This window comes from Fukomys damarensis, unplaced genomic scaffold, assembly GCF_012274545.1.
Source record: "Fukomys damarensis isolate Sample0158 unplaced genomic scaffold, DMR_v1.0_HiC HiC_scaffold_25, whole genome shotgun sequence".
NCBI classification, from domain to species: domain Eukaryota; kingdom Metazoa; phylum Chordata; class Mammalia; order Rodentia; family Bathyergidae; genus Fukomys; species Fukomys damarensis.
The window spans coordinates 18,287,403-18,299,957 of record NW_022900937.1 but is presented as its reverse complement, the minus strand read 5'-3'; the positions used below and the strand labels follow the sequence as shown (position 1 = coordinate 18,299,957).

General features: G+C 52.3%; 1 protein-coding gene across 1 annotated transcript in view; it reads right to left on the bottom strand.

Moving 5' to 3' along the window:
• Positions 1 to 12,549, bottom strand: part of Smad3 (SMAD family member 3) — an 89,653-nt gene extending 77,104 nt beyond the window's left edge. Inside the window, exon 1 of the mRNA XM_010643286.3 lies at positions 12,329 to 12,549. Coding sequence (XP_010641588.1) covers positions 12,329 to 12,534 — 206 coding nt within the window. The 5' untranslated portion in view covers positions 12,535 to 12,549. The remainder of the gene's footprint in view (positions 1 to 12,328) is intronic.
• Between the last annotated feature and the right edge of the window lie 6 nt (positions 12,550 to 12,555).

Genomic DNA, 12,555 nt, shown 5'->3' with positions numbered 1-12,555 from the left:
CTGGACAGTTTAGAGAACCCAAGGCCTGCTCTAGACTTCCAATTCATTATTTGGGGCAAGAAAAAAAAGGTGCTTTGCACGACTGCACAAACAAACCCCAAGAGAATGAAGAAGTGAGTGGTGAACAGCATGATCTCCACATGTCCTATACAGAATTTCGCCTGCTTGCCGGGCGTGGTGGCACACGCCTGTAATCCCAGCACTCGGGAGGCTGAGGCAGGAGGATCGCTGTGAGTTCTAGACCAGCCTGGGCTACATAGTGAGACCCTGTCTCAAAACAAAACAAAAACAAACAAACAGAATTTCACTGGGGTCACTGGGAATCACACCTGCGCTCCACGAGCCTGGCACAGTCTACATTTACCACAATCAAAGGCAAAGGAAAGCCATGCTTTCTTTATTTTTAATTCCTTCCTCACCACCTTCGAAAACTTCCCAGCAGGATGATCCACTCAACTTTCACCACATCTAAGGCCTTTGCAGAAACACAACATGGGACGAGAGGATGGGCACCCAGTAGAAGTCTCTGCCCTTGGCCATTAAATATCTCCCAGGTTGTACTAGGTAGGTCTGGTGGCATCTCCTGCGTTTCAAAGACACAGGGCTGGATGAGGGTACAGACACCTCCTCTCCTCACACATAGAGTCAGAGTACACCCACCTCCACCTGTCCCCTCCCTGCAGAGAAGCCATCGGCACAACCCAAGGCCCCTAACTCTGACTGCAGCCAGTGGAGCCCTGGTGCCAACTTCGCTACGGCAGATTATCACTAAGTTCCTGGTCTGGGGTAGGACATCATGCTGTCCACCTGCTGCACCTTGGCCAGGCCTTTTACCCAGGACAGCAGTGAGTATCCACCCAGTCCTCATGGAACAAAGGTGTCATGGTCACTGCAACAGAGCAGCACGGCGCAGGTGACCACTTGCCCAGGCTCACCCGGAGGGCCCAGGCCAAGCCCGCTGTCTGACCACACTCACACTCATTAACAGCACTGACCTCTTAACTCTCAGGAATGTCCTCTGTGTTTGATCAATTATATGGTCACCCTAGAGTCTAGAAAGGCAAATCTAGCTCCACCCCTCACCATGAGACTAAAGTAACTTTCCTAAGTAACTTGCATCTTGTTTTTCTTATTTGCAAAAGGAGAAAAATACTAATTCCATGGCTTTACACACGAAGGTGAGCACGGCGCTCTTTCTCAGGCAGTTATGGGGCCGAGGACAGAGACCCAAGTTTATAATCCTGTTCTACCCCTCACTCCGAAAGCTTCCGCCGCCTCCTCCATGGCACTGGGTAGCCCAGCCTCCTCAGGGCCCTGCAGATAGGCACAGCACCCAGCACAGCACCCTCCCTGCAGTCCAGCATGCAGTCGTGGGACAAGACTGCTAAAACCAGCCCTGCAACCCAACCACCTACACATTCAAATCCTTGGACAACGCACAGCTGAGCTTCGGGACCAACGCACCAGAGCACGTGTACCACATGTACCAGCTCCCATTTCTGTGGGATTTCTGCACTGCTGATGCTTTTCTCTAAGGTCTCTGTGAAAATCTGAGTGTGAGCTCAGAGGTCTAAGCCCTTCACTGCACAAGGGTGTCTAGCAATACTACAAAGCTGTGCTCTGTGAGGTAACAGTAGATGACTGCTGCTGAATATTTCACACCCGCAAAACTGCTTTGAATGCAAGAGCTGACCTAAATAAATACCTTCCACAAGCCTACTGAGGGAGGCACTTTGTCCGCTTTACTCATGAGGGAAGGGAGGCACAGAGACCCCAAGAGACTTACCCCATCACCAGGAATGTAGCGGAGGACAGGTGAATCCAGGGCTTTACGCTGCCCCGCATCTCAGTTTGAGCTGCTAGTCTCTAACCACGTTCTCAAATATGGCCCGTGCACCAGAATCAGTTCGGGGACACAAAGTTATCTTTCAAAAACCTATCATCTTAGATTAGCAGCAGCAAAAGGCCAATGAGGTAAACTGTACACGATCTTCAAATGGCTGGTGTGACTTGTGTTTGCTCCCCACAGTAAAATCCATGAACCTCGGGGACCAAAACTGTCACTCTCTCCTCGGGGGGGAGGAGGTGTCGATGATCAAGGGTATCATGCTGTGAGTCTCAGGGGAGAACACAGGTAGGTTCACTGACTGCAGCATGGTCTGGATTGGCAAAGCCTGGCCCACAGGGCCACCTGGAGGAGACGGCCCAGGTGAAGACTGCGTGTCAGGCTCAGGGAAAGCTGCGAGGGGCTGGGATCCTATCTCTGGGTCCCTGCTGGGGGACATCAGGCACTGCATGTAGCCCAGTGACATTCCAGTTCATTTCCCCAGGGAGGCGTATGGTGACTCACTGGCTAATTACCTGAACTTGCAGCTCGCGGAGCCCTCCTGGCTGAACAACGAGTCTTCTCTCCTGACGGCCAACAAAACACCATTTTCAACTGGGTCCAGACATAGCCTAAAGCTGTCCACATGGTGGTGTAAGGGATTACGACTCTGACCTGGATAGCTCGAGCAGAAAACTTGCTGTTACTGGCCATGGGGCCCAGGGAGGAAAGGAAATATGAACAGGCTGGCAGTTTGGGCCATGCCACTCCCCGGCCCTAGAGTCTCCTGGACCCAACATAGCAAGGTCCAGACGCTGGGCCTGGCCTACTAGAGCGCTTGGCAGCATCCGCCCGACTGTCTCCAGCCACTCCCTCTCCCTCTTGGCCACCCTGGGCTGCCCTGTGTCTCCGTCTGGCTTGTGCCTCATGCACCCCCCTACTCCTTGCCAACACTCCTATCCACCTTTCAGGGCCCCGTGTATACATCACCTCCCCTGTGAAGGCTCCCAGCATCCCCAGGACGGCTGCTCTTCCTCAGGTCTCCCAAGTGACACTCTGGTTGACCTTTTCTAGGTCACCTCCTCCAGGGCCCCACCACACTGGTGCAGGCAACTGGAGTCCTTCTGTACTGAGCCAGAACTTCATCTGTGTGTCCGCTGAGGCCCGACTTAAAGTCAGCGCTCCAAAAACCGCACATTCCCAACAATTGCATACTCAGTGCCCAGCGCTCTGTCCAGTTCCACCTGGCTGGCCCAACCCTCTCTCTCTCTGGGCTGGCTGTGGGATGAGGGAGATGGAGTCCTGGATCCCCACCTGCTGCCACCTGTGCTGGGCCTTCGCTGTGGTCACACAACTGAGTGATGTCATCAGTGCAGACCTGAGGCCACCACCCAGCTGCCCCAGGGAGAGTTCCGAGGCCGACCTAAAAGCCGTCACCACATTCCAGAGAGTGAGATGGGGAAACAAACCATGAGCCAGGACTGCTCCAGCACCCCTGCCCTGACAAACGCCACCTCATGACTTAGGAGGCCAGGTCTGAATTCAGGATCCTCTGACCCTTTGGTGTCACCACAGAATGTGGAGGCCCGGCCAGACCCAGCACCGTCCCGCTCTGCAGGGGCCTCTCATCCACCAGGCAGACTCCCAGGCCCCAGGCTGGAGTCCAGCTGGCTCCCCAGCCCCCTGCACCCCTTGCCCAGGCCTTGGGAGCATCTGCTGTCCGGGGCAAGTGGGGCGCTACGCGCGGCCCTGAGTGTGGTCAGGAAGGAGGATGCGCAGTGGAGATGGGCCTGTCCCCATCTCCTGGCCCTGTGTGCCCCTCTCCCCATGAAGAGGCACCACAGGGGTATGGCTCCTGCAGCTGCGTCCCTGCCCACACGGCTGGCTCTCAGGACAGTGGCAGCGCAGGTCGCACTGCCCAAGTCCAGGTCACTTCAGATCCCCGAGTTCCTGCCGCGTGGTCCAGCCAGCTGGTTGGCCAGGTGGCTCCTAGGCAAAGCCGGAACTGCCTCCCAGCTGGGCCCAGAAAGCAACAGCAATGGTAAACATCATGCACATCTACGCACTTATGGGCAGCTATCAGTGACACGGGCGTGAGTCACCTCACTTCTGCTTTGGGAACCTACCCATCCCCCACCCAGGAGCACTGATTCATCAAAGTTTGTTTCCATCCTATTATTTTTAGTCAACCAAACAATTTTAAAAATGGAGAGAGAGAAGGGGTGTGTGTGGCAGAACCACTAAAGCAAATGAATGGTTTCTTTTTCAACAGGGACCCGAGGCCTAAATCAACAAGCAGCATGGCTGTGTGTGTGTGTGTGTGTGTGTGTGTGTGTGTGTGTGTGTGTGTGTGTGTGTGTATGCGCGCGCGCGCGCGCACGTGCTGCGGGGAGACCTTTTCCCTATATACACTGAGGCTTTCTAGATGGGAAGCTCCCACTGCAAAGAGTGCTCAGGAGGACCCTCCTGGAGCTCAGGGGCGTTGGCCCAACTTCCCCGTGCAAGGGGAATGGAGCATCAGCTAAGTACCCACTTGTGTGCTGGGAGCTATGCATATTGGCCAAGGACTTGATCTGTTTCATCTCCTCTAGGATCATGTACAATCCCCATTTCACAGGTCGGGAAACTGGGGCTAAATCGAAAATGAGGTCCCCAAGGCCAACACACAGCCAGTAGCTGTCAGACTTGCTGTCCTTGCTCTTTCTGTTTTCCTGTGCACTCCCAGGGATCCCAGGGAATAAGTGAAGAACCTGTCTGGGGAGATAAAAATGGCCACACATGAAACAGGAAGGGGGAGCAGGAGAGGCTGGAACCGCCCTGCCTTCCCAGGAGCACGGGGGAGCAAGGTGACCTCTAGTCCGCACGCGACAAGGCCATGACAGGGGTTCCAACAGGGAGAACCTAAAGCAAAAGGAAAATCCCCATTGCCACAGTCGGCCTTGTAACCACTCAAAAAGTCTTTCTGGATGCATTACTCCACATTTGGGATTGGCCCAGGGGTGATTTTTTAAGGAAAAAATGCCTTTTGGCATTTTTCAGCTGTGACAGCTTAAAAACAGACCTTTAAGAAACACACACCCAAAAAGCATTACTATTTTCAAAAGCCCAGTTTTCAAAAATACAGGACACCCCCCGCCCCCGCCCCAGCTGCAACTCAGATTGGCAGCTGGCAACATAACACTTTTTAGCAGGAAAAGCTACCAAGCTGAATCTGTATACCGGGTCTCTTCAACAACCAGCATTCAAGAGAGAACCGAGGCAGCTGTAAGGAGAGAGAGAAGGATCTAACACAGAGAACCATCACCGGGAGAGCCTGGCTTTTCATTTCCTAGCCGGGCTTTAAACTCCTAACCTCCTCGCTGCCTAACAAAGCTGTACGCTTACGCAATCGAGCAGTCTTTCTTTATATAGAGGCTTGAAAATAAATAAAGGAAGCTTCCTGGGTAAACCTTGACATTTGAGCAAACATTTCCACAGGTATCCTCTAGCGTGCCTACCTCTTCCATGTCACCATTTTTAGGCCTCTGTGGTCATTAGCTTAAGTAAACTTCCTGCTCTGAGAAAAGCCAAAAACAGCAACAAAGGAACAAAAATTGTTCACTGTATCTGAAGACACCCAGCCTCCACGGCTTTACCCTAGCGCTGTTATTTTTGTATTCCTTTGTAGTTAAATTTCACTGGTTCCATGGCACAGAGGAAGGAAGAAGTAAGGAAGACTGAGGGGGGAAATTATCAAGGTTAAAAACTGAATTATAGTTTTAGTACTTTCATCTCTATAAATTAATTGACACAGGCCTGATAGGGTCTTAGAACAATACGTAAGAAAGATCTGTGATTCACTCATCAACTGTAAACAGGAGACCTATAAAAGGCTTGCACAAAGGTCAAATTGGAATTAGAAAGGGCCCCCAAATAAAGCTTATCTAGCCTGTTTTCCAGTTGAGGAATGTAAGGCCCACAGAGGGAAAGAGGCTGGCCTCTGTTCACATAGCTCAGTCTGGAACCAACCGAGGCCTCCTGACTTCTACCTCCAAAATACCCCCCCAAAGCTTGCTTATTAGTCTTTTTTTTTTTTTCCTTTGATAGCATTTATGGAGAGAAAAGTCCTGCTAAACAAACTTTAGCCTTGTTCAGAATTAGCCAAACATCTTAATTAATAGGCTTCTACTGTGTTTTCATTTTACACCAAGTCTCTGTCAAAATATTGTGCATCCGTACGCCACTGTGGAAGGCTGCTGTTTACAGCAGGGGCCTCGGATAAGCAACAGCAGATAGTAGGGCTCGATTTGTTATTTCTCAAACTGTTAATTAAGTCAAAACAAAGAACAATGTCTCGTGTGCATGTGCGAACACAAACATGCACACAGTTATCTTTGTCAGGAGTCCATACACTGCAGAGCTTGGGGGATTTGGTTTCTTAGCACCAAGAAGACAGTATTTACAAATTAGCTAAAGACTGAACACATAGCACATTATTACAACGCCAAAGAACCCCTGTTTAACAGCCAGCAGACTCGAGGCCATGGCGGGTGAAACAGCGCACCTTGTTCATTCTTTTGCCTGTTCCCCCGCGCTGGCAGGGGGTTAGCACCGTAAGGTGCCTGGGAGGAAAGCCTAAGGGTGACCTGGAGAAGTTGTCTTAGAATCGAATAAAATCGGAAAGCAGAGCCGTGTGGGGTGGCTTAGCATGGTTAACTTCCAACCACTTCCAGGAAGCACTGTACTTGAGGATGGGGTGGCGCAAGGCCCACGGCCGGGGAGCTGGCTGGGGGCAACAGAAGATCACAAGCCTCCTGGGGAGGGCCCGGTCCCCTCCAACACCCATCAGCCCCTGGGGCCTGCAAGGCTGCTAAACCTTCCCCACGCTCAATTTGTGACCGGCTCATTCTGGGCCTACTGGAGCAGCTTTATGGGCAATTCTCCTTTCGGCCGCCAACACTATCAGAGGGGAGTTTGAAGAGAGGAGTGGTGCTCTTTTCAGGTTTCTGTTTCATTTCAAATCATTCTATACAGCAAAGGAGACCAGGACCAAAGTTAATTAAAACGATTCATGAGCCTTGGTCACGAAGAAAAAGGCCTGCCAACCTTACAGTAAACTGATAGAAGGCTGGTGGAGCAGTGGATGAAGAAGATGAGAAGGAAATAAAATCCAATTTCCATTTAAAGCAAGCAATGTTTGGTCCTGTTTATTTCACAAAGGCGTTCACACAGAATGGCTCGACAGTACAGCAAGAGGCACTCACACTGCCGAATAAATTAACAAGGGAAATGAATGATCGTTCAGTCCATTAAATCGTGTAAATTTTATTTCCATCATAATACAGCAATCACAAGTATACATTATTAAACCAATAATTTATTTTTTTAAAACTCACTTTAATGGATTCCTGATGTGATAAGCTCAAACCAAATCTCTCAATTTCATCAACTTCTTGTATTTCTCAGCAAAAATGAATGACTACCATATTCATTGACTTTTTCTATCATTAAAATGGTCATTTAGTAGGACTTGGTGGCACACGCCTGTAATCCCAGCACTCAGGAAGCTGAGGCAGGAGGATCTTCATGAGTTCGAAGCCAGCCTGGGCTACACAGTGAGACCCTGTCTCAAAAGGCAAATAAACAAATAAAATGGTGGTTTAAAACTTGATGTCCTTGCAGAGACTTTTTGAAAATATATTACTGAGTTCTTAGGTCCATTCAGAAACTCAGGCTTACAGGATTTACTTTCAGCGAGTGTCACCCAGAGAAATGAAAAGATAGCTTAGGCAAAATCTGCACGGCCCCACACCCACCATTCTCTCCAAGTTGTCCACTTCTTTTTGGTACCGGGGATTGAACTTGGGACCTTGTGCTTGCGAGGCAGGCAGCAGAACCACTGAGCTAAATCCTTGGCCAAATCATCCACTTTTTATTGCAACTTCATCATTTTTCAATTTATCTATCGGAAGTCCCTGCTGCCACCAAAGAAACCTGACTTTCAGGTTTGCAGCACTAAATTACTTTTTACTTCCAAGAGAAAATGCTGTGCAGGGATGTAAGCGATGGGACCCAGCCTGTTAACCCTTTGCAGCAAGGAAAAGGCAGATGATGATGGGCTCATTCTTACAGACAATTCTCTCTGGTTATCGAAAAGTACCATGAGGCCAGGGATTTGGCTCAGTGGTTCCACTGCCTGCCTTGAAAGCACAAGGTCCCAAGTTCAATCCCCCGTACAAAAAAAAAAAGGTACCATGAGGCTGGGGATTTAGCACAGTGGTTCCACCGCCCGCCTCCCAAGTGCAAGGTCCTCAGTTTGATCCCTGGTACAAAAAAAAAAAAAGGTGCCACAATCATGCTGCCACTCAATCTTGACACTACCCACCCACACTGACTCGCCCACCTCCTCCCACAGGGCAACTGTGTCCCCAAACTGCTGGGCACAACATGCACCCTCGGTGGCAGCTCATGCCCCTATATCCCAGGGCAAAATGTCTCCCAGCCCACACAGGGCCCTCCTGCGACAGGCGTCCTGCCTTGGTCACCACACAGAAATCACTGAATGATTCTGTCTTCCACGGACACATGGCTCCCCAGTGCTCGCACCTGATCGCACCCTGACTCCGCAGATACCAACCAGAAGGCTCTGAAACATGAAGGAAAATCTCAAATCCATCCAGGGAGTAAAATGACAGGTGGAGAACCCGAATTCTGTGCTTTTTTTTTTTTTCTAAAGAAAACACAAGGCTGGCATTGTTTAATTTTCTACCGTAGTGACTTCTACAAGATTCAAAAGATGTACCATGGTTCCTCTCCTCTGAAAAATCCCCCCAAACTAGATCCTGTATTTCTTCTGATTTCTGGGAATACAAAAGAAATAGCAGTGTGACATTCAGATAATGCCCTATTAGAGTTTCCCTTAGTGAAGTATAAGCTCTCCACAGACAAGGACATTCAGAGTTGAGGCCTGCATCCTCTCCTGGTGCCCATAACATCAACTCAGACACGACAAGGGCCCAATATTATCAAAGCAATAGAACCTAACGCTGTAGCATTTGACCAGAACTCAGTTCCTGGGTGTGGCAGCAACAACCAAGGCTCCCTGTGTCACAGGAACACCAGGGGCCTCCTAGGACCAGGTACAGCCCTGACCCAGCCACCCAGAGTCCCAGGGAGGTGACAGCAACACTGAAAGATCCGGTGCACAGAGCAGGAGATGCCTTGTGTCAATCCTGGTATGGGGCTCATTTCTCCCATTTCCTCTGGACTCAGTACTGAGACACAAGAAAGTCCCCATTCTCTCCCAAACAAACAAGGCTGGCTTCAGCTTCCAGTCAGAGACCACGGCACGGATGCACCTGGCGGGGACGTGAGGCGTCCGTGTCTATCTAAAAGGACGCTTCAGTGCCCTTAATTCCTCGGTCCCGACCTGTTTCCATTTCTTGGCAGCAAATGCTGCCTCTCTGCTCTCCTGCACAGGGAGGAAGACACATGCAGCTCTGCTCAGGTGTTCAACAGGTGGGGACTGAGCCACTGCTGCTACACAGGTGACCTGAGTCCTACTCTTCCCTGGACCTGCGCGCGAGGACATCCCCTTCGTCGTGTGTCAAAGTCATGATGTTAACACTTCGCCGGCACCCATCTCCTTGACAGGCTTAATGTGAGTAAGCCTGTGTCCCTCCCGCTCTCCCGATCGCTCGGACAGGTTAGAGCTGGGGAAACAAAGAAGCCACAACTCAGGGTGGAAGTCCTGAGACTACAGCAGTAATCGGCAAATGTTGCTGGAGCTGCTCGCAATTATATATTAGGCAAAACAGGCGTGGCATAGCCACCTTGGACTGAGGACTCCCTACACCCGACAGCAGGTCTTAGAGTGTTCTGATGTGTGCATGCACGTGCATGCGCGCGCACGCGCGCGCACACACACACACACACACACAGGGATGATTTGTCTCCTCTCCAAAGTCCTAGGTCTCAAAGGCAGCACTAGCCCCAGGCAGGAGACAATGTGACAACCCCACAACCTATGGGGCCCAACTAGCCAACTCCCCAAGACACGGCCTTTGGTTTTTTGCCCAGGATCAAAACAGCAGCAGCTGTTGCCAAGGGAGATACAGTGACCAAGAGGTGTGGGCATGAAATCCAAGGATGGAAACTCATTCTTTCTGGATTCACACCCAACAACTGAGGCTTTCCAGCTGAGAAAAGGTGAAAAGATCAAATCTGCCTAGGGCTGGGCTGTAGCTCAGTAATGGAGCACTTGCCTAGTGTGAGCAAGGCCTGGGTTGAATCGCCAGCACCAAAAACAAAGCCCTTCCTAAGGTGCAAAAGATGCCCGGGGCCCTAATGAGAAGGCTGGGGAGCCTGGCTTGAACTTCAGAACCATCCTGAGAATTCACATGCCTCAGCCACTGGGATGCTACGGAAGAGGAGCTGATCAAAGCCCTGCCCCCACCCCAAGCAAACGCCTACCAAGGCAGGGGACACAATGCCTCTCCCACAATGTCACCAGCCCCAAGGTTCAGCAAGGGCCACCTTCCCAGCAGAGTCACATGGTCCAGTGAGCCCAGGGAAGCAGAAAGAGCAGGTCGGTCAGGACACCACGCCTACCACGCTGGCCTTTCCACGGCTCCCCTCCCAAGTCTGCTCAAGTTTAAAAAGAGATTGTCTGAATTCTAACGGCCTTATCTGTTTTCCATGGGCTGGTTTCCTTCTTTCTTCGAGGACCTCGTAAACCATGTGAAAGTGCTTTGCAAATTGTGAAACATTTTCCACAGCTGTGTGGTTCATAATCGATACCACTCCCCCTACCTGCTTGAAAGCACAAAGCTCTTGCCCTCCAGGCACCCAGGTGGATTAAGAGCAGGCTGTTCTTACAGACCCTACCTAAGGTGGAGAAATACGATGCCTACTCATCCTACCCTTCCCCACTCCACCAAAAGAAGAATTAAGAACCAGAGCGGGGCCGGTGTGGTGGCGCACACCTGTAATCCCAGCCCTGGAAGGCTGAGGCAGGAGGATCAATGCCACGAGTTCAAGGCCAACCTGGGCTACATGGTGAGTCTGTGGCCAACCTAGAATATACACAGTGAGAACCTGTCTCAAAAAACAAGAGGGCTGGGGATTTGGCTCAGTGGTTCCAATGCCTGCCTTGCAAGCATAAGGGCCTGAGTTCCATCCCAGGTACCACAAAAAAAAAAAAAAAAAGCAAAAAGAACAAGAGCAGGACCAAAGCCCAGGTTACTCAGGCCGTCCCATCACCACCACCCCATCCCAGCCAAGTCAACTCCAGTTTCTGTCACAAGCCCAGGGTATGGTCCCCAAATAGCATGTGTCACCTTCCCTCTCTACTGACCAGACCCACTGAGTTTTGTGCAAAACTACTTTTTAAAGTCAGTATGCCCACCATGTGTGGCATTCATATCCAGGGAAGGGCAGCCCTGGGTTCCAGGGACAGATGTTGCTTTGTGCCCGCCTCACACGGCTGGCAGCCCTCCAACAGCTGTCCCAGCAGGTGGCCCAGGATGGAGTCAACCCTGGGCCAGAAGCGAAGGCGACAGTCCCTGCAGGGTCAGGCCATGCGAGTCATCTTCTCAGTCCTCTGCAGCCGGAGACCCCCAAAACCCGCCCCACCCCGTCCCTCACACAGGCTCCCCTGGTTCGCAATCGGACTTTAAAGGGGGCTGCACATCAGGCAGGAGACCAAGGTGCCCGCATCCCAATGCCCAGCCAGGCACAGCTGAGCAAAGGAAGGCCCCCGGGAGCGGAGAGAAGTCGCTGACCCCTCCACCCGCCATCTGTGATCTCACCCGACCTCGCTAGCGCGACGCAAGGATAAAGGAGGTCGGGACAGATGGCAAAGCGCTTTGGGAAGGAGGCTCCGCAGGAATGCGAGGGCCAGAGCGAGCGAGGCCCACTTCGGGCGGGTTTTGTTATCTGCCCGGCGCTTCCCCCTCGGTTCAATCGACTCGCAATCTCTTAGGCTAAAAGCAGGGTAAACACCGGGCGGGTGGGGGGAGCCTGCCGCTGGTCTCTCTCACTTGGAAGTCGCAATCCGGCGCCGCAACTAAAGTGCGTGCGTGCACAGGGGGCGGGGGACTGGAACAACCGAGTCTAAAAATACTCGATAAAAATGCTAATCCCGAAGGCAAAGAAAGAACGAAGAAGGAATCTGTCAATCACCGGGCTCCCGCTCCTCACCCACAGCCCCAGCTGTACCGACTGCATTCCACTGGGGGACAGAGTGGGGGACCGAGCCGGAGGAAAAGAGGAAAGAAAGGGACGGGCACGGCCACCTCCACGAGCGCGGGCCGCGCGCGGGGCGGGAGGCGGAGGAGGGGCTCGGCCCGAGGCCGAACAAAGCGGGCCTCAACTCGGAGTGCGGCCCGGGGGCGGGGGGACCCCCGCGGCACCCCGTTTCCCGGGGATGGAAAAGCAAAGGGATCTGGAAGCCAGCGCGCCGCGTGGACGCCGCGGGCTCCGGATCGGGGAGAACGCAGAGGTGGTTTGGGGGTGCGCGCCCACCTGGGGATGGTGATGCACTTGGTGTTGGCGCTCTGCGTGGTGATCGCCTTCTCCAGCTCATCCAGCTGCCCGGTCTTCTTCAGCTTCTTCACCAGGCTCTTGACCGCCTTCTCGCACCACTTCTCCTCCTGCCCGTTCTGCTCGCCCTTCTTCCAGCCCAGCAGGCGCTTCACGATCGGGGGGGTGAAGGGCAGGATGGACGACATGGCTGGGGAGGGCGCGCACGG